This window comes from Agelaius tricolor, unplaced genomic scaffold, assembly GCF_023055355.1.
Source record: "Agelaius tricolor isolate 1412-34295 unplaced genomic scaffold, bAgeTri1.0.p SCAF_29, whole genome shotgun sequence".
Lineage (NCBI taxonomy): Eukaryota > Metazoa > Chordata > Aves > Passeriformes > Icteridae > Agelaius > Agelaius tricolor.
Genome location: NW_027269289.1, coordinates 4,930,517 through 4,953,030, shown reverse-complemented (window position 1 = coordinate 4,953,030; position 22,514 = coordinate 4,930,517). Strand labels below are relative to the sequence as shown.

Here is a 22,514-nt window from a genome sequence, read left to right as displayed (position 1 = left end):
TTACAGAAAAGGTCTGATGTTTACTCCGTTGAGATTTATGGGACAAAAGATCTGCATAAAACAGAGATCGAAGATGAGGAGGAGAAGCACAAAGACCAAAAAGGCAACAAGAAGAAAAAGAAGGCAGAAGAGCTTAAGAAAGAACTGGACCTGGTGAGTGTTGCTGAGCCTCCATTACACATTCCATGAAATCCAGGGAGTGTCCTGCACTGAAAATCCTGGCACAGGGAAGGATTTGCTTCCTCACCCTCCTGGAGTGTGCCAGACAAACCCTGTGCAAGATTAATACCTAAAATGAGAGGATGATTCTGGTGCAATTAAGCCACCAATGGTACAGAACATTGTCTGCCCAAAAAGGAGCCATTCCCCAGATGGAATTACTGCCTTCAGTATTTCCTGACAGCTTGCACAGCCAGCCAGGAGGCAGAGGAGAGGCAGGACCGCGGCATTGTGCTCCAGAGATTGCAGAGCTGAGAGCATGTCTCAGCTTTAAACACACCCAAACCAACTGCTCTGGCCTTCCAGAAATCCGTGTTTTCCTCCTGGCTCTACACTGACCTGCTGGCTGCTCTTGGAAATGTTGCTTCCTCTCCACACATTCCAGTTTCCCAATCTGGAACATGAGGGTAATTGTGCTGACCTCTTTTTGGGATTGCTGTGAGAGCAGCTCAGAGGAGAGGCCATTTACAGGCTGGATGGCATTTAAAAGCTCAAAGAACACCAAAATAAGATATTGAATCCATGATTCTCTCACCCATTCACCCAGCAGGTTTCCAAGATCTGCCCAGCAGCAGGTAAATATTTCTGTCTGCGTTGTCTTTGCCACCGGGGCTGTAACTCCACTCCCGTGTTTCTAAAGAGAAACCAAAGCACAGACAGGAGAATTGACTCACCCAAGTACCCATGAATCACTCTGAGAAAACAATTGGGAGATCTCTCAAATTCTTGGCTTCTAAATCCCAGTTCAGCACAAGATATAATTAGGCCAATGATACCACAGAGGTGTCACTGCAGGCCAAGGACAAGAGCTTTGAGATTTCCCTCTCCCACACCCTTTTTACCCGTGCTTAGAACCTGTTGTCTCTTTCCACCAGACTGAGGAGGATAATTCACATTCCCTACCCTGGCAATCAAGGGCAGAGGTTGCTGTCACACACGCTCTGAGCCCTGCAGCGTGCAGACTGAAATGATTTATCCAAAAGAAGCAGAAACATGAACACACCACCCTGTTCTTGTGACAGATTTGCTGGAGGAGGGAGCTATTTACAAAAGCACTCTGCAAATCAAAAGGGAAAAATTCTCATCTTCCAGTGGAAGATACTTTGCTTATCAATATGCAGATTTGTCTAATTCATGGAAGTGGGGTGTCATACTTCATCCATGTCCCCAGATCCAGGTAGTTTGGAAATAAAAATTCCAGCAGTCTGATGCTCTGCTCACTGTCATTTTCTGTCTCTCCTGGGATGCAGGATGACCACAGGCTCAGCACCTCGGAGCTGGAGATGAAGTATGGTACCAGCATTGACAAAGTAAGTGTCTAAGGTTTCCTAAAGAACTGCCCCAGTCAGGTTCCTCTGGCTTCCCCAGAGCTCCCAGGAGCAGGAATTTCATTATTAGATGTGTGTGGGTGCCTGCACTGATGCTCCCAGTAAAGCCTAAACCATCAAGCCAACGAGCACTGCCCTGGGTTTAAGGTGGAGCTTCTCTCGAGGCTGAGCAAAGCTGAGCTACTGCTTTGAAATCAAAAATGGGACCTCAGGGGTTTGCACCAGCACCTCATTTTTTCTAAAGCTGTTATCTGATCTTTTGATTTCACCACAATTCACTTTGCACTGTAGCAGTTTATAGCCAAAGACTGCATGGCTTGAGCTGATTTTGAAGGAAAATCTAAATTTGAGAAACTACACCTGAGTCCCTTTGACACCTGACATTTGAATATCAAAGCACTGAACGTGGCCAGAGCCCAGACAAGAATTTCAAGAACCTCCAGAGCTGCAAACACCTTGTGGAAATGCAGAAGCAGGAGCAGAAGAATGTCAGTTTTCCCCTGGCTTTCCAAACACTTAGTCCAGGCATATTGGATTGAAAACCAACAGACTGGAAACTCCTGATGGTTGTGGCCCCAAATTCAGTGCTCCAGAAGAAATAAGAAATAGCTGTTTCTCCACAACAGATAATTAATAGCAGCCACTCTGAAATCAGGAGGTTTGGAAATCAGAGTTGCAGCTGGTTTGTGACACAAACAACCTTGAAAGAAACAGCAGCATGGGCATTTTGTTCTGAGCTGGGGTAAAAATCTCTTTGTGATTTCCTTGTAAACGTGCGAAAAAACCAGCAGCACAGGCATTTTGTTCTGAGCTGGGGTAAAAATCTCATTGTGATTTCCTTGTAAATGTGCGACAGCAGCACAGGCATTTTGTTCTGAGCTGGGCTAAAAATCTCTGTGATTTTATTGTGATCGTGTGAAAAAAACCAGCAGCACGAGGATTTTGCTCTGAGGTAGGGTAAAAATCTGTTGGTGATTTTATTGTGAATGTGTGGAAAAAAACAAAAAAAGCACCACGGGCATTTTGTTCTGAGCTGGGGTAAAAATCTGTCTGTAATTTCATTGTAAACATGAAAAACATGTAAACATGTAAAACAGCAGCACGAGCATTTTGTTCTGAGCTGGGGCAAAACTCTCTTTGTGGTTTCACTGAGGTTTCACATGTCACCTCCTTCTGCAGGGTCTCTCAAGTGCAAGAGCAGCAGAGATTCTGGCTCGGGACGGCCCCAACGCGCTCACTCCTCCCAAAGCCACCCCCGAAATCGTGAAGTTCCTCAAGCAGATGATCGGGGGCTTCTCCATCCTCCTGTGGATCGGGGCTGGCTTCTCCTGGATCTCCTTTGGCATCCAGCTGGCTCAGGGGGTGGATTCGGCCTTTGACAACGTGAGTGGATGAGCGCCCACCCCGCCAGCGCCGGCCCCGCCACGCTTGGCGTGATTTAAATACTCCACAGTTACTCAGTAACTACAAGGAGGCCTCTTGTTCTCACCAGACTCTCCTGCTGCCAAACACGTCTGATAAAAGCTCAAACACCACCACATCACTCGCTGAAAGAGTGCCTGGGCAAAGGTTTGATAGCCACTGGGTATAATCACAATTCTTGAGAATTCTGAGAGCAGTAAAAATATCTGGAGACTTTAGACTCTGACTGCAGCCAGAGACTGAAGAGTCTCTGATGAATTCCCCTTTGAGTTATACTCTTCTATTTTTTTTTTAATTTATTTTTTACACTAATTTGTTCATTATTGTGTCAGTTTAGAGAGGGATTTTAGATTATTAAAACACACAAAAAAGCTTTAATTGATCATTTGCAAGCCAACACCTGAACGTTCTTTTCTTAACTTGTCTTTTAACCTGGCCAAAACCTCATTTTAAAGCAACACAGAACGGATACATTCTAACAGAGGAATTATGAAAATTTGTTTTAAATTAACCAAATTATATCTTTTATTGATCAGCTCTACCTCGGAGTAGTCCTGGCCCTGGTTGTCATCCTCACTGGCATCTTTGCTTATTATCAAGAAGCCAAAAGCACAAACATCATGGCCAGCTTCAGCAAGATGATCCCACAGGTGAGAACCACAGTCCCTTTCAACTGAGACCAGAATTCATCCCAATAATGCATGAGGGAAGCCCAGCAAGCTCAACTTGAATTTATCTCTTGGCAAATGACCCAGATAAACGTCCTGAATCACAAACCATTGCTAACAAGCACACGGTGGTTGCTTTCATGGATCTGTGAACTGTGGGATGCACATCCCTGTTCTCCATCCAGCACTGGGTTAGAGATCTCAGTGCCCACTTCAAACCTGCAAAAGGGTGAAATGTGCTGGGTTTCACAGTTTGCAGCCCACTGCTTTTACCCACAGCCCTGATGGCGTGTGAGCACATCCCTGGAAGGCATTTCCCCATCTCCAAGGCCATTTCCCATCTCAAATCCCCCAAACTCCAGGCTGAGCTGTCCAGCTGGATGTCAAATATTCTCACATTTCCTCTCCATCACCCTGCTCTGGCTGTGTCCCAGAACAGAGGGGAGGATCTCAGTGTAGAGGATGGCATAAAGCTGATTTTTGTCCCCTTTCTGTCTTCCAGCAAGCTCTTGTCCTCAGGGATGCCGAGAAGAAGGAGCTGCCAGCAGACCAGCTGGTGGTTGGGGACATCGTGGAGATCAAGGGTGGGGACAGGATCCCTGCAGACATTCGCCTCATCTTCACTCAGGGCTGCAAGGTAAACAGGGCCTGGAGGAGCAAAGGAAAGAGGGAAAACAGAGTTTGGAGTGATTTGTTACATAGGAAGGATTTCTACACAGCCACTATGGGGAATTAGAGCTGTGACTGGACATAATTAATGAAGTCAGAGAGCAGAAGCCTGAATGTGATGCTGAGCTCCTCTAGGACTGACACCTCCCTGAACATCCAAGGAGTCCACGCCATGTTCTGGCTCTGCTCTTTGCCAGGACAGGGCAGATGCACCAATGCATGACTGAGAGTTTCCACTGGAGGCAGATCCTCAAAATTTGGGTGTTTTCTCAGGCGTCTGCTGAAAATCCCATTGACAGACACACAGACACACAGACACACAGACATGCAGACACACAGCATTGGCTGACCTGAATTCCCACAGAAACAGGCTCTGTCAGGGACAGCAGCAGCTCAGAGAAGAGGCACTGAGAGATGTTGATGTCACTGGTTATGGATGAAGCTGCCACCTCGCCTCCCGGGCTGGACACCTCTGTGCACTGCTGACTTTAATCTGGGCATGTCTCCCTTTCATTAAAGGTGGACAATTCTTCACTCACAGGGGAGTCAGAGCCACAGTCCCGCTCCTGTGAGTTCACCCACGAGAACCCCCTGGAGACCAGGAACATTGCCTTCTACTCCACCACCTGTGTGGAAGGTGAGCTGACCCTGAAAATGGGCATGGAAATCCCATTTTATCCTCTTTATATGTTTCTCCACTGGCTCCAGCCAGGTTTATCATCCTGTGTGCACGTCTTTACATCCTTTTATCTTTTTTTCTCGTTAATCTTTCACCTCCACTCAGCAACTTCAGGGGAGCTGAATGTTCCTAATTTTTGTTATATATCAGCGTACAGAGAGCAGGGCCCCCAAAAAGGCACCAGCACAGGCAATGCTTGGTCCTGCTAAATCGTTTGAGCAGTTCTGCTTTGAGGAACTTCAGAGAGGTTTAATTGCCCACATGAGTTTTGACCTGAGCAGATTAAAGAGTGACCTTGGGGATGGTCACACTCAGCATTTGTTCCAACATGCAGCGTGGTTATGGCCGCACCAATCAACGAATTGATTTGGATTTGAACCGACGGCGGTTTCCTCACGGTTTTTCCATCAATACCTGTTGGAATGTCAGGCTGCAGCTTCCTCTGAGTGTTTGTGTGCCCTGGAGGTGACAGCTTTTTGTCCCTGCAGGCACTGCCACCGGCATTGTCATCAACACTGGGGACCGCACCATCATCGGCCGCATCGCCTCCCTCGCCTCGGGTGTGGGCAATGAGAAGACGCCCATCGCCATCGAGATCGAGCACTTCGTGTACCTGGTGGCAGGGGTGGCCATCTCCATCGGGGTCCTCTTCTTCATCATCTCCGTTTCCATGCGCTACAAGATCCTGGACTCCATCATCTTCCTCATCGGCATCATCGTGGCGAACGTGCCCGAGGGGCTGCTGGCCACGGTGACGGTGAGTCTGCGCTGGGGTTCTCCGGCTCTGGGCTGGGTTGGGTTTGGAGAGCGGTGGGGGTTCTTATTGCAAGGATAAACCCTTCATTTGGGTAACTCTGGTGTAACTGAGTCATTCATCTCAAACCCAGCTGGGGTTTAAGTTCAAGTGCTGCTCTGCCTCGATGGCTGCTGAGTACGGTGATGTGACTCATTTCCCCACCACCCACTCCCACTTGGAAGTGGGGACATTGTACCCTGAAAGTCACATGAAAACTCCACTCATTACCAATTGTCCAGCACTAAAATCCCTCCCTGCCTGAGGAGCAGCACACACTGCTGGCTCCAAAGCACCCCAGCAGCAAAGAATGAAGGGAATCATTGCAGGATCCATGGAGCTGGTGACCAGCAGCTCCCTGCCCTTTGCAGGTTCTTCCATCCCAAACAGCCTCTTGATTGATAAGACATTATTATTTCTATCAGCAGGCAGTAGGTTCCTATCTGCAGCAAATCTACCTGTGCTAGTTGCAACCTCAGATTCTAAATTAAAAAATGGAGAAAAAAAACCGCACTGCAGCCAACAAAAATGAAAAATTTAAAATATTCTCTTACAAACCCCACAAAAGATCTACCAGGAGATCACAGTCTTGTCACAGCTGTGTGTAGCCACACCTTGGTGACAGCTGGACCCCCTCCCTCCTGCAGGTGAGCCTGTCCCTCACGGCCAAGCGCATGGCCAAGAAGAACTGCTTGGTGAAGAACCTGGAGGCCGTGGAAACCCTCGGCTCCACCTCCATCATCTGCTCCGACAAGACAGGCACCCTCACCCAGAACAGGATGACTGTTGCCCACCTCTGGTTTGACAACCAGATCTACTCAGCTGACACCAGCGAAGATCAAACAAGTAAATGGGAAAATGGGGGTGTGGGAAGGGGCACATACCTGGATCCATCCCAGGATGTTCATTTTTGGTGGCTAAATCAGACATATCTTCCTTCTACACATGGAAATCCCTCCTTAGCCATGTGAGATGTGAAAAAAAATAATTAATATTGAATTCCACTCACAGGAAGTAAACCTGAAGGAGGTTCTACTCCAGAACCTTTTACCAAGAGTATATTTAGTAGGGAATTAAGTAAACGAACATCATCCAAGCCCCTTTGCCACTACTGCTAAAGGGAAAATTTATATCAATTTTTTTTCCATAAAAGAAGCTGTCAAAAGAATAATTTTTTTCTGCCCATAAGTCAGTTCTGTTTTTTCACAGTTAAGATTTTACTTGTGTCATGCAATGTGCTAAAAGATGCAATGTGTGTTTTTCTTCTCTCAGCCCAGCCCTTTGATCAAAGTTCCCCCTCGTGGACAGCATTATCAAAAATTGTCACTCTCTGCAACCGGGCAGAATTCCGGCCAGGACAGGAAAATCTCCCCATCATGAAGGTACTGCTGACTTCACACCAGCTTAGTTCCCTTCCTCTGAAAAAGCAATTTTCTCTGTTTGGTTTTAACAACCTCCATTTTACCAGTAAGTTCTTACTGACAGTGGTTTTACTGCTGTACGCTCACACAAAATATTTAACACAGGATAAAAAATCCACAGATCCAAAAGCATAGAAATGCAGATTATCCTGAATTGGAGGAGATCCACAATCCCAACTCCTGGCCCTGCACAGGACAGCTCCAAAAACTCCTGTGCATTGTCCAAACCCAACTGTGCCTGCCAGGAAAAAGGCAAGACAAGTAGCAGGAGCAGTAATTACTGCACTGTTAATTTATTATAGCAAAGGTAAACATGCCTTAATTGATGTCTTTCCACATGACTGCTTGAAGGTAGTAAATTCTACTGACTGGGCTACCAGGACAAACCTGCTGTTTACTCATCAATGCTATCTTCAAATTAATTTGGGTTTGTGCCACAGCTCACCTGCAGTGCCCTGAGTGTGACCCCAAATCTGCTTTACAGTTTGCTGTGGCTCAGTTCTAACTCCAAGAGCAAAGCAGACATCCTCAAATTCTATTTTAATATTTTTTTCTAGGATAACTTGAACATAAAAATGGAGATTCCTTGTTGAAGTGAAGATTGGAGATCTTCCTTGGAGATTCCATGCTGAAGTGTGCAGCACGCCATGGAATTGTGGAAATGTAAAAGTAAAATGTTTTCTTCCTTTTTGCCCACAGAGGGTCGTGGTTGGAGATGCCTCTGAGACAGCTCTGCTGAAATTCTCTGAGGTCATTCTGGGGGACGTGATGAGCATTAGAGCACAGAACAGGAAAGTGGCTGAAATCCCTTTCAACTCCACCAACAAATTCCAGGTGTGTTTCTCTTTTTTTGGAAATCGTGCCAGATTGCTTCTATCACTGGGCCTGATGCAGCAATGGGTGATCTGGAAGCCCTAATGGGGTAATTCAACAACAGAGGAAATTCAAGTTCTAATAGAGACAGCTCATTCCACTTGATGGGATTCATGATTTCTTCATGGAAAAGAACATTAATCCCATGGGAAACTAGAAGGAAATGAGGACAATTTGAGCTCTTCCAACCCCTCTCCTGTTTGTGGCACAGCTCTCCATCCACGAGACCGACGACCCCCAGGACAAACGCTTCCTGCTGGTGATGAAAGGTGCCCCAGAGAGGATTTTGGAGAGGTGCAGCACCATCATGATCAACGGCAAGGAAGAGCCTCTGGACAGCGAGAAGGCAGAAGCTTTCCAGACAGCCTACATGGAGCTGGGGGGCATGGGGGAGAGAGTGCTGGGTGAGTGCCTGGGAAAATGGGGTGAACAATTAAAACGGGGTAAAATCCAGCTGTAGAACCTATGAAATGGGGTTTAAAGTCTTGGCACATCCAGCATCCCTGGAGAAATGGTTAAATTCTGGAGTCACGTGGGCAAGAGCAAAGCCTCTCCTCTTTCTCCCACATTTTCCTGCCCATCACACCAACCTAAATACCTTTTCAGGTTTCTGCCACTTGTACCTGCCTGAGAATGAGTTCCCAGAGACCTTCCAGTTTGACACAGATTCCATGAACTTCCCAACCTCCAACCTGTGCTTTGTGGGGCTCCTGTCCATGATTGACCCGCCTCGTTCCACGGTGCCTGACGCTGTCTCCAAGTGCCGCAGTGCTGGCATCAAGGTGAGGATTTTACAGAGAAAAACACAGAAAAATACCTAAAATAATCCTAATGAGTCTTTCACTACAGAAAGACTCATTAGGATTATTTTAGGTATTATTTAAAGTGTTTAAAATTTAAGATCTTCTGCCACATTATCACTAATTAACTTTCTAGCAACGACTACTGAAAATCTTAACCTTAGTTCATACCATTGTATAATTTCCATTTAGAAAACCCCTAGAGACAAAACATTTTTATTTAAGTGAGAATCAGACTAAAGGAACTGCACAAAAAACTCAGACCTGGAAATCCAAATTTGCAAAAGCTCAGATACTCTCTCATCAGATCCATTTCTAGAATACAGAACCAACACCAGCTGGAATTACTTGCTTGGAAACAGAGTAAGGTGATTGATAGAAACAGCTCTAGAGAAGGCGTCAGGACACTGCTTTGAACATTTACCCAGAGGAATCACCAATCTTAACACTATTCAAGAAGAACCTGAAGCAGTAATTCCCCTAATTTCACTCCCTGGGACCCACAAGTAAACTTTCAGCCCTAAGCAGCAGGGAAATCTACCTAAATCAAAGAAAATCCTATTTGGAATTACAGATCTCAGATGAGATGAATCCAAAACCCCAACCCTGATGAAATTTTCTGTAGCTTGAAGACAGATCTGGCAATTTTTCTTTGAGAAAAGCAAGAAAAGGCTGTGCCTTATCTGTCAGGACACCTCAGTCACAAGGATCCATTTTAAGATGCCATATCCTAACAAACCCTCCCCACTGAACATACCTAATATAGATCCTTATATAAGGGCTCCTTTATTCTGCATTATTCTAATCTGGCTGCCTGTGACGAGTTCTTCCTCCAGAGCCCTGATAAAGCAGCCTCAGGAAGAGAGGCAGAGCCCAGATGTTGATACAGAGCTGGGCAATTACCGCCCCTAATCTCCTCTGCTGTGTACACAGCGCTGCTCTGATCCAAAAGTGCTTCCAGCTCCTCCAAACCGGACATTCCCCCTTATCTCCCTCCACCCTTGGCCATTTGGCACCCACTTGTCCCTTTCTCAGGTCATTATGGTCACTGGCGACCATCCCATCACGGCCAAGGCCATTGCCAAGAGCGTGGGCATCATTTCAGCCACCAGCGAGACCGTGGAGGACATTGCCAAGCGCCTCAACATCCCTGTGGAGCAGGTCAACAGGAGGTGAGAGCCAGCAGAGCCTGGGCAGCACCCAGGGCTTCATTTCCCTGCTCCCTCCATGGTGCTTTTATTCTACATCCCTGCTGCTTTCTGGATTTTTATGACACATTCCCACTCTTGAGTCATCTCCACCTAAATGTGTCCCCTCGGTGGTTTTCATCTCTGCTGCCCGTGAAGAAAATCTGGTGAATTATTCTTTGCACATCATGTGGAAGTCACTGTCACTGCCTGTTTCACTAAACACACACACACACACAGAGCAAAATTCAGCATCACACGACCCAGTTTGGACCATCAGCCCAAATTCCTCCTTCACCCCTTAAACGGGGAAAAAATAACATCACAAGGGAAGGATAAAAGCTCTTTGCAGAAGTGATGTCTTCCTCTCCTCCTCCCAGTGAGAGGCCTCTTTAAAATGCATTTTCTGAAGCCTCAATGAGACCCCTCTGTATCCAGAAGTGACTGTGATCCACTCTGGATTTCTGCAGTGCCTTTCATTCAACTCCTGCTGATTAACAGCAAACGCCTCTGCAATTAACTCAATTTGCTGCTTTCCCGCCATCCAGCTGCACACCCATCCCACAAGTGCACTATTTCCACCCTCCTAATCCAAAAATCCACCCTGCCCTGCCCGTGGCTCTTGCAGGGAAGCCACAGCAGCCGTGGTGAACGGGATGGAGCTGAAGGACATGAGCTCGGAGCAGCTGGACGCGATCCTGCGCGAGCACGCCGAGATCGTCTTCGCGCGCACCTCGCCCCAGCAGAAGCTGATCATCGTGGAGGGCTGTCAGAGGCAGGTGAGGCAGGCCTGGCAAAGGTCACACATCAGGGTTGGGAGGCTGGGAGCCAATTCCCAGTGCTCCCTAAGCTCTGTTTATAGTCTTTTCCCCGTGCCAGAACATTATCTAACAGATGGCCACAAATGCTGCCTGGACTCAATCCAAGCCGCTCAAATTCCTGCTGCAGACACAGCTCCTGGTGACAAAATGAGCTTTCCCTGGGTTTGGAGCTGTGGCCAGAGCATGGATTGTCCCTGGCACTCTGAGAAGCACAAAAAGCCTCCTGTGCCCTGGCTGGGAAGGAGAATTCCCTCAGGAATTCTTTAAACCCAGATAAAAGCAATGCTGCTGCCACATCCTCTCCTCTTATCTCTTGTGGCCGCTCAGAGCCATGTCCTCCCGCCCACAGGAATGTTTGGGAGTGGAACTGCTTAGTGGCAGTGCTGGGTGAACAGGTGAGCTCACAGCTCTTTCCCAGCCTAGATTATTTGTGATTCTGAGGTAGGAACCCCACAGAATGCCAGAGCGTGATTTGTGTACCACCAGGTCTTATCTGTGCTACTTCCCAGGGCTGTAAATCAGGCAGCAGGATTTAAAGACAGTTTGTCCCATGCATGGGCAATATTATGTAAAGCAGCCTGGACTGCAGCCAGCATAGGAGAAAAAAAAAAAATTACAGAGCACTGTAAAAGATGAAAATTGCCATCAAAAGAGTCTCCACTAAAAAATGACGTCTTCCAAGTAGATTTTGTGAATTAAAGCCACACTAGTGCTGTGCCTGGACTTTGTAGAGAAGAAGATGTGGCATAATATCTTATTTTATTTTTGTAGTCGTGCCAGCACTGAGCTTCCCAATCAGCATTTTGTCAGCTCTTTGGGTTTAAGCCTGGAGGGCTCTCCAGGGAGTAAAAAAAAAAAAAAGAGATAAAACTTTTCAATTTGATGTGGTTTTTATTTTTTGAATGGTCTCTGTTCGGCACACGGTGGGTAAACGTGTTCTGCACTGCTCAGACTCCCACACTCCTGGCAGATTTGGCTCTTTAGGGATGAAAAGGAACACCCTCCCCCAGCCAGACTCCAGCTATGTTTAGCACTTAGAGCTTATAAGCCTTTCTGTATATGGCATTATTTATAGGTAGTGACACTGTGCTCAATTCCCCCAGGGACAGGAAATTCAGCATTTTATTAATCAGTTTGCCTGGCTTTGTCCCCACTCTGAGCACCCTGCCTTGAACCAAGCCAGAAACTTCTGCATCAGCCAGAGCAGAGCCGGGAGCTGCAGGAGATGCTCAGGAAGATAACAAAGAAGCTGAGTGGGATAATCAGAGTTTTCCATCTTTTGGATTAGTAGAGAAATTCCAGCACAGACTGAGGATGGACAGAAGCAGTTGGGATAGGATGAGGACAGGCTCTAACTCAACAGTTACATAATTTATGAATCGGATGAAGCCTGGCTGTTTCTGTAGCACTTAATTAAAAAAAAAAACCCAGGACATTTTGTGTTAATCAAACCTCCCCCAGATGTCTGAGGTGAGCCTGGCTCTGCTCTGACAGGGATGGACCACGAACATAGAGCAGACATCCAAATCTCAAATCCTCTTTATACCAAACTATCAGATTAATTGCATTTGAAAAGCATCTAATTGAGATGTCCACTCTTCAGGATGCAGTGAACCACAACCCGGAATTTTCCAGGTCTCTGCTCTAAAGGGAACCACACAAACTCTGAGCTTGCTCTCCCAGCCCTGCCCACCACCCTCCTGACCCCTGGCTGTGTTTGACGTGGGTACAGAGAGGAATCAGCACTTCCTATCAGCATTTTTCTGTCAGAAATTTAAGGATTGATGCTGGCAGGATCCACCCTCTGCTCCCAAACCCACATCTGGATGCTTTTGTGTGTTCCAGGGAGCTGTGGTCGCCGTGACTGGAGATGGAGTCAACGACTCCCCTGCCCTAAAAAAAGCAGATATTGGGATTGCTATGGGGATTGCTGGCTCTGATGCAGCCAAAAATGCAGCTGATATGGTCCTGCTGGATGATAACTTTGCTTCCATTGTCACAGGAGTGGAGGAAGGTAAGGATAATGTTGTTTCCCACTTTTTGAGCTGGAAGCTGCTGGCAGGGCCTCCTGATCTTCCTCTCTTCTCTTTCTGGAATTGTGGATTTGATATTTGGCAAAGCTGGGAATTAAATCCATGTCTACACACGACAACCAGAGAATAAGGAAATAATCTCCCTCCTCACACATAATAAAGATTTGCTGTCTCTGATCAAACTTCAGATAAAAGCACTTCCTGACCCGTTCCAATGCAGTCTGAAGCCTCACAAAGATAGAAATTATCTTCTCCACCTTTTCCCTCTATTATTTTCTCACACCTCACCTTCACTGTGCTCCACCTAAGACAGGAGCACTCACCCCACTCCTCTTTCACTGTAAAGAGTTTGTGGTTTCCATCACAACCACAGCATTTTGGGGAATGAGGTTTTTTCCCCTCAAACTGCCTCATCCAAAGAAATGTTTTATTACACTTGACTTTTCAGAAGCCTTTAAGGGAGGGGAGCTTAAAAAACCCAACAAAACCAAATTACAAAACGCATGATGAAACACGTGAGGCAAGCAGAAATAAGCAGTAAATGTTTCCACCTCATTTAGTTAAATTGAGCTTTTTTTGCTGATAAAAATTCCCTTTGACAGAAGAATTTTCTCTTCCCCCAGGCCGCCTGATCTTTGACAACCTGAAGAAAACCATTGCCTACACCCTGACCAAGAACATTGCTGAGCTCTGCCCCTTCCTCATCTACATCATTGCCAGCATCCCCATGCCCATTGGCACCATCACCATCCTCTTCATCGACCTGGGCACGGACATTGTGAGTTGGGAGCTCCACAGTCCTTTCCTGCTGGAATATCCTGCCAGGGACAGGGGCTGGGGGTGGAGGCACATCCTGAACAGGGGATTTATCCTACAGATGAGAAAGGCAGCAAAAAAAGGGACTAAAAGCAGGCAGGTAGAGAGAAATAAGAGTAGAAAACAACAACAGCCTGCAGGGAGGGAGCAGAAAGCAAAGACAACTGATGCAGCCTAAAATCAGCAGTGAATAATTATGTATAACAATAATATAATAATAATAATTATAGAATATAATTATATATCATAATTTATACAATACATACTAATATATAAAAATATATAACAATTATGTATAATAATAATAAAATAATTATATAAAATAATTATATAATATCATAATATATATTATGATATTATATATATAATATATATAATATATATTTATATATATATACTAATACATAAATATATAACACAATATCTTTAACAATATATATAATAATATATATAACAAAAAAAATATCTTGTGTTTTAATCAAGAGATCAGAGGGATTTTTGCAGTTACACCTCACGTTCCATCCAGCCCAGCCCAAGGGACATGGAAGACTCTTTAATTTTAAATTGATATTCAATTATTTTTAACTTCCTCTAGCCTTTTGTACTGATCACCACATCCATGCATATTTCAGATTTCCCCCAAACCCTTTCCAATTAATAGGAACGAATTATTAGGAATTAATTATTTATTAGGGACCCACACAGATCCTCCTCTCCTCTGTTCTGCCATCATTTACCAGAACCACTTGGGAACCACAAATTGCTGCTAAACCCCTGAGAATGAGGCAAATGCTGCCCCCCAGCCCCTGAGGGTTTGTTTCTCTTGCAGATCCCCTCGGTGGCACTGGCTTATGAGAAAGCTGAGAGTGACATCATGAACAGGAGACCCCGGAACAAGAGGAGGGACCGGCTGGTGAACCAGCAGCTGGCTGTCTACTCCTACCTGCAGATTGGTGGGTTGGCCTCCCAAACTCTTGTGTCAGCAAAGCAAGACTCAAGCTGATTCATTCTAAAAAAATATAAATTCACTCCTACCTGCAGATTGGCGGGTTGGCCTCCCAAGGCCTCTCTCTGTGTCAGCAAAGCAAGACTCAAGCTGATTCATTTTTAAAAAATATAAATTTACTCCTACCTGCAGATTGGTGGGTTGGCCTCCCAAACTCTTGTGTCAGCAAAGCAAGACTCAAGCTGATTCATTTTAAAAAAATATAAATTTATTGCTACCTGCAGATTGGTGGGTTGGCCTCCCAAACTCTCTCTCTTGTGTCAGCAAAGCAAGACTCAAGCTGATTCATTTTTAAAAAATATAAATTTACTCCTACCTGCAGATTGGTGGGTTGGCCTCCCAGACTCTTGTGTCAGCAAAGCAAGACTCAAGCTGATTAATTTAAAAAAAATATAAATTTACTCCTACCTGCAGATTGGCGGGTTGGCCTCCCAAGCTCTCTCCCTTGTGTCGGCAAAGCAAGACTCAAGCTGATTCATTCTAAAAAAATATAAATTCACTCCTACCTGCAGATTGGTGGGTTGGCCTCCCAAACTCTTGTGTCAGCAAAGCAAGACTAAAGCTGATTAATTTAAAAAAAAAATATAAATTCACTCCTACCTGCAGATTGGCGGGTTGGCCCCCCAAGCTCTCTCCCTTGTGTCGGCAAAGCAAGACTCAAGCTGATTCATTTAAAAAAAATATAAATTTACTCCTACCTGCAGATTGGCGGGTTGGCCTCCCAAACTCTCTCTCTGTGTCAGCAAAGCAAGACTCAAGCTGATTCATTCTAAAAAAATATAAATTCACTCCTACCTGCAGATTGGTGGGTTGGCCTCCCAAGGCCTCTCTCTGTGTCAGCAAAGCAAGACTCAAGCTGATTCATTTTAGAAAATATAAATTTATTCCTACCTGCAGATTGGTGGGTTGGCCTCCCAAACTCTCTCTCGTGTCAGCAAAGCAAGACTCAAGCGAATTCATAAAAAAAAAAAAATTTAGGGCAAATTTAGGAGCTGAAACTCAACCCCTTCCGCTGCAAACCCACCAGCCCCCTCCTGTTGCTCATTATTCAGCAATAAAATGAGGTTTTATCTACAGAGGGCGAGAAATTCACAGTGCCAAAACTCTTAAACTACCTCCAGCATGTTGCATGCATCCAGCACATCCCCCAGCGCTTCAGCGCTTCTTAAATTCGGTTTTTCCTGATTGCTGCCCCTTTGTTTCTGCAGGAATCATGCAGTCGGTGGGGGCCTTTGTCACCTATTTCACGGTCTATGCTGAGCAGGGCTTCCTGCCCTCCACGCTGCTGGGAGTGAGGGTGAACTGGGAGAGCAACGCCATCAACGACTTTGAGGATTCCTACGGACAGCAATGGGTAAAGCAGCCCTGGAAATCCCCTTTGCAATTAATAGGAATGAATTAATAGGAATTAATTATTAATGGGAATTAATTATTAGGAATCCACACAGAAAATTCCGCCCTGAAAATTCCCTGCCCACCCGCTTGCTTTAAAATTCCCCCAAAATAAAGGGATAGGGAATGCAAATGAGGGTTAAATGCAAAGAGAATTAGTTTTCAGCTGGTGTTCCTGCAGGAGAGACTCTTTAGGGCTTCCTGTCACACAGCTCCTTCATTCAGCCTCTGCTCCTTCATTCATTCTTCAACAATTTGCCACCTTCTCACTCACAGCCCCTGCAGGTGCACCTTCCTCTCTGGTCTGGGTGGTTAAACCCCTCAAAATCAATCCTCACCATCCTCTCCCAGCCCCTTGCACCTTCCCCTCTGGTCTGGGTGGTTAAACCCCTCAAAATCAATCCTCATCATCCTCTCCCAGCCCCTTGCACCTTCCTCTCTGGTCTGGGTGGTTAAACCCCTCAAAATCAATCGTCATCATCCTCTCCCAGCCCCTTGCACCTTCCCCTCTGGTCTGGGTGTTTAAACCCTTCAAAATCAATCCTCACCATCCTCTCACAGCCCCTTGCACCTTCCTCTCTGGTTTGGGTGTTTAAACCCCTCAAAATCAATTGTCATCATCCTCTCCCAGCACCTCTGCCAAGTCCTCTGCAGCCTCCCCCTCTCCCTGCAGAATCACAAGGCACAGGAGGCATTGATAAATCCACACGAACACCCCTCACCCCCAGCTCGTGCTGCAGCCTCGTGACTCAGCCCTGGAATAAAGCTGGGCCCAAATCTGAGCGTTCTGTGCCTAAATCTGGAGGAACCCTGCATTCACACCATGAAGCCTCCCAGGGATGTTTGCAGCAGCCTGGGGGAGGTGGGAGGGTGTGAATTAAAAAGGTTTTGGTGTTTCTTTGGCTCTGCAGACCCACTACCAGCGCATGTACCTGCAGTGGACTGGCTACACAGCCTTCTTTGTCAGCATCACCATCCAGCAGGTGGCTGATCTGATCATCAGGAAAACTCGCAGAAATTCCATTTTCCGCCAGGGCCTCTTCAGGTGAGTTTTGTAGAGGCACAATCCCAGGAGGGTTTGGGTTGGAAGAGACCCTAAAGCTCATCTCATCCCACCTTCCACCATCCCAGGCTGCTCCAGCCTGGCCTCGGGCACTGCCAGGGATCAGGGGCAGCCACAGCTTCCCTGGGCACCTGTGCCAGGGCCTCACTGGGAAGAATTTCCCTCTGAGGGAAGGATTTTTCTCCTATCTAATCTAAGCCTGCAGTTTAAGTGAGCCTCCTGCTCCCTTCAGAAGCAGGTGAGCTCAGTGATTTGGGCCTCTCACTTTCAGTCTTTGCACAAAGATTAAGCCTGGCCTTAAACAATCACAAATCTCAGGCAAATATTTTATTACACCTCCCCTCAGGCTCTTTTCTGCTTCAGGGTAGGGATTTTCTTTAAAGACATTGTGCTGGTTATTCTGAAAATACACTAGTTTAAAACCAACTTTCCATTCATTAAAATGTTTACTAGAAAAAAAAAAAAAAGGGAGTTTCTCTTCCAGATTACTTTCTGAACTCCTTATCAAGAGATAGCAAGTCTGAACTTCCCTGAGATAACTTGAGGCTCTGGGAAGGGAGATACCAGCTGGCCAAACTCCCCCAGACAGCGCTGGCCGCCCTCTGCAAACCTCCAGCCCCAGGAGAATTCCAAATATCAGCTGGGCCAGAGGCCAGCAGCAGAGCTGGCATTGCCTCCCGGCGTTTCTGATAGCAGAGCAATTTATTTTCCATCCTTTATCTGCAGCTGCTGGGCCTACACCTGTGTGTGCTTCCTCCCTGCATTAACACCTGAGTCACCCTGAGTGCATTCCCAGAGCAGCAGGAGCCTTGGGAAGCGCTGCTGGGTGTCTCCCACAGCTGGATTTGGGCTGGGAATGCTGCCAGGACAGGCAGGAGCACTTGGGGTACAGGACAGAGGTGCCCAGCCCTGTGCCCTGAGCCAGAGCTCACCTGGAGCGGGGATTGCAGGCATCCAGAAGGGTCCTGCTGGCACACAGGGGGTTAACTCTGGTGTTAACCCTCTCACAGGGCTTTAACTCTGGGGTTAACTCAACTCTATCACAGGGGGTTGGTGGTTATCTCCAGAGTTAATTTAACCCTCTCACAGAGGGTTAACTCTGGGTTAGTTTAACCCTCTCACAGGGGGTTAACTCTGGGGTTAACTCAATCCTCTCACAGGGGTTTAACTCAGCTCTGTCACAGAGGGTTAACTCAACCCTCTTGCAGAGGGTTAACTCTGTCACAGAGGGTTAACTCAACCCTCTCGCAGGGGTTTAACTCTGGGGTTAACTCAACCCTATCACAGGGGGTTGGTTATTTCCAGAGTTAATTAAACCCTCTCACAGAGGGTTAACTCTGGGTTAGTTTAACCCTCTCACAGGGGTTTAACTCTAGGGTTAGTTTAACTCTGTCACAGAGGTTTAACTCTGGGGTTAGCTTAACCCTCTCACAGGGGTTTTAACTCTGGGGTTAGTTTAACCCTCTCACAGGGGTTTAACTCTGGGATTTATTTAACTCTCACAGGGGTTTTAACTCTGGGGTTAGTTTAAGTCTCTCACCGGGGTTTAACTCTGGGATTAACCCTCTCACAGAGGGTTAACTCTGGGGTTAATTCAATCCTCTCACAGGGGGTTAACTCAGCTCTGTCACAGGGGGTTAACTCTGGGATTAATTTAACTCTCACAGAGGGTTAACTGGGGTTAGTTTAACTCTCTCACAGGGGTTAACTCTGGAGTTAATTTAACTCTCTCAAAGAGGGTTAACTCAACTCTATCACAGGGCTTTAACTCTGGGGTTTATTTAACTCTCACAGGGGGTTAACTGTGTGGTTAACTCTCTCACAAGGGGTTAACTCTGGACTAACCCTCTCACAGGGGTTTAACTCTGGGGTTAGTTTAACTCTCTCACAGGGGCTTAACTCTAGGGTTAACCCTCTCACAGGGGGTTAACTCTGGATTAACCCTCTCACAGGGGTTTAACTCTGGAGTTAACTCAACTCTCTCACAGGGGGTTAACTCTAGGGTTTACTCTCTCACAGGGGGTTAACTCTAGGGTTAACCCTCTCACAGGGGGTTAACTCTGGGGTTAGTTTAACCCTCTCACAGGGGGTTAACTCTAGGGTTAGTTTAACCCTCTCACAGGGGTTTAACTCTGTGGTTAACTCTCTCACAGGGGGTTAACTCTGGACTAACCCTCTCACAGGGGTTTAACTCTGGGGTTAGTTTAACTCTCTCACAGGGGGTTAACTCTAGGGTTAACCCTCTCACAGGGGTTTAACTCTGGGGTTAGTTTAACCCTCTCACAGGGGGTTAACTCTTCCTCTCTGTTTTTCCTGCAGGAACAAAGTCATCTGGGTGGGGATATTTTCCCAGATAGGAATTGCTTTGATTCTCACCTATGGCCTTGGACACGTTACAGCCCTGAACTTCACTCCACTCAGGTGAGCTCTGCTGCCACTGAGCTTCTCCTGCCCTCCTTGTGGGCACAGAACAGAATCCTGCACCCCTGCAGGATAAATATTTTTAAAAATTCATATATTCATCACTATTTCTTGGCCAAAAAGGCCATTATTGCCATAATTTCCACATTCTCCTACTGGATTTCCTATTGAGGATCCCAAAAGCCACCTGTGAAAAACCAACATTTAAATATTTCTTCCATCATCTCCAAGGTTTTGATGAGCACAGCCAGCATTTAGCTTTTATTTTAAATAGATCAGCCAGGTGATTTATTGCTGTGATAACACCAGGCAAAATTTCCTTCTGAATAGGACCTGGAATTAATTAATCCAGGAACCACTTGAGACTGGGAGGCTTTACATGCTCATCATCAATTTGGGAGATTAATTAGGAGAAAGGAAAGAGGCCCAAGGGGGGGGCAGATTTGTTTCAGTGACATTGAAGAGCACAGACACCCCAGAGCTCCAGCTGAGCTGTTCCCAGGTGCCTCTGAATGAGACCTTTTGCCCCACTCCCAGGTTCCAGTACTGGTTTGTGGCTGTGCCTTTTGCCATCCTGATTTGGGTCTACGATGAAATCCGGAAGCTGCTCATCAGGAGACACCCAGGAAGTGAGTGCACTCTTCTAATTGAATTTTAATTGAACATTTCCATTTCATGTGTCTTTTCCCAGCCTTTCACTCCCACCCCCACCTCAGCTGCCACTTGCAGGTGACTGCTGAAAAATAAACCATTTTTATCCAATGATCACTTTTCCTTTTTGAGGAAAAATGACCAATTTTTAGTTATTATTTTTAATATTATATAATTTTATATATAATGTATTATATTATATATTATATAATATATATCATTATACATATAATATAATATATATAATATACTATATATTATATAATATATATAATACATATTATATATATAATATATAATACATTATATAATATATAATACATTACATTATATTATATATTACATATATTACATATATAACTATATATAATATAATGATATAATTTATATATCTACATATATAAATTATAGAATTATGTAATTATAATTATATTTAATATTATTTTAAATAATTTAAAAATTATTATTTAATTCAGTATTAAATAATTTAATATGAAATAATTTTAAATATTAATTTAAAATGAAATATTTAATGAAATAATTAATTCCTGCAGGTTGGTGGGACAAGAACATGTATTACTGAAGAGTCTGACACAGGAGAGCTCCTTCCCCACCTGGCCCAGCCTCTGCTGCTTTCAAGTCCTGTCTGTGCAATATCGAGCATGGATCCACCCCGTGCTGGGGTGAAGAGATTTCATGGATTCAATGAAGAAAAAAGGACTTTAGAGGCTGAGAAATTACCTCCCACTGTACTGTAAAGCCTAGAAATTGAAATACTACCTATTTTTGTAACTACTACGATCTTCCCTCGTTCAAAGATGGAGTTGGAGAGAACTCTGAGAGGAAAACAGTCCCAAGACAGGAATTCCCCACAATCCAAGGCATTAATTTGCACTGAAGGAGTTGTTTGTTGATTTTTGTGCTGGTAGAACTGAATTCCAAGTGAGTGCACACCTAGATCTGTTTTACCTTGCCACGGGTAATTGTGCTGTATAGGAATCATTTGATAATAAAACTTTTTTTTTCCAAAAAACTGTTCTTTGTGTTATTGTTTTTTTTTTTTAATAAAGACTGAGAGAATCTGAGTGGAATGGGGTCACAGAGGGAAGAAGTGCAGCTCTGCCTTTTTACCCCATTAACAGACCAAACCCTTGACCCATTCTGATAAAGGTGCCTTGAAAATCGAGCCATGTTCTATTTTCTGAGTCCCCCAACAAAAGAAGGAAATGATGAATCTGACTCCATGTTCTTAGAAGGCTAATTTATTATTTTATGATTTATATTATATTAAAGAATACGGTACTAAACTATACTAAAGAACAGAGAAAGGATACAGAGAGAAGGCTGAAAGATACTAAAGAAAAACTCACGACTCTCCTCCTTGACACAGCTGGGCCGTAATTGGCCAATAAATCAAAACAATTCACATGAAACCAATGAAACAATCACCTCTTGGATAAACAATCCTCAAACACATTCCAAAGCAGCAGAACACAGGAGAAGCAAATGAGATAAAATTGTTTTCCTTTTTCTCTGAGGCTTCTCAGTTTCCCGGGAGAGAAATCCTAGGCAAGGGATTTTCCCAGAAAATACGAATGTGACAAAGCCACAACCAGATTTGAGCACTTTGAGACCCCAAATTCAGTTCTCACTTCCCAAAGGTGCCAATCTCCAGGACAAAATAGATATTAGAATTTAGAATTAGTTAGGTACAGACAAAGTTCTTCTCAAAAGGTCACTTCGGCAAGAAGCAGTAGGTCCCAATTCTTGTTTAGACAAACAATTTCCCAATTTTAAAGCAGAAAAAAAAATAATGTTGCTTTTTCACTTTTAAATACAGGTTTAGACAAGTTGTACAAAAGAAACAGGGCAGAAGGAGAACTCCTGTTGCAGCAAAGAGAGAGAAAAACCAAGGAAAGGGAAAATGAGGAATGTTTCCCAATCTAAAGCTGTTCCCATGAACCTAAATTTCAATTTATGGAACTTAAAATAAAATCTAAAAATTTAATAAATTTAAATGTAGATAAAATCGAAATTTTAAAGTTAAATTTCCAATCTAAAGCTGTTCCCATAAGCCTAAATTTTTAAATAAAATCTAAAACTTAATTAATTTAAATGTAGATAAAATCGAAATTTTAAAGTTAAATTTCCAATCTAAAGCTGTTCCCATAAGCCTAAATTCAAAATAAAATCTAAAATGTAATGATTTTAAATTTTCAATTTAAATTTCCAAGTCTAAAGCTCTTCCCTTC

The 22,514-nt window shown here is 44.7% G+C and overlaps 1 protein-coding gene across 1 annotated transcript; it reads left to right on the top strand.

The window, feature by feature from the left end:
* On the top strand, positions 1-21,767 carry LOC139600891 (potassium-transporting ATPase alpha chain 2-like; the record flags this gene model as incomplete). Its single annotated transcript, XM_071449465.1, has 22 exons — positions 1-153; positions 1,470-1,529; positions 2,727-2,930; positions 3,506-3,619; positions 4,140-4,274; positions 4,826-4,943; positions 5,474-5,742; positions 6,426-6,624; positions 7,051-7,160; positions 7,899-8,033; positions 8,284-8,476; positions 8,679-8,854; positions 9,908-10,044; positions 10,688-10,838; positions 12,726-12,894; positions 13,537-13,691; positions 14,559-14,682; positions 15,944-16,089; positions 17,039-17,172; positions 19,510-19,611; positions 20,149-20,240; positions 20,817-21,767. Coding segments are annotated over 22 exons (3,105 nt in total), but the record flags the coding sequence as incomplete, so codon positions are not given.
* Between the last annotated feature and the right edge of the window lie 747 nt (positions 21,768-22,514).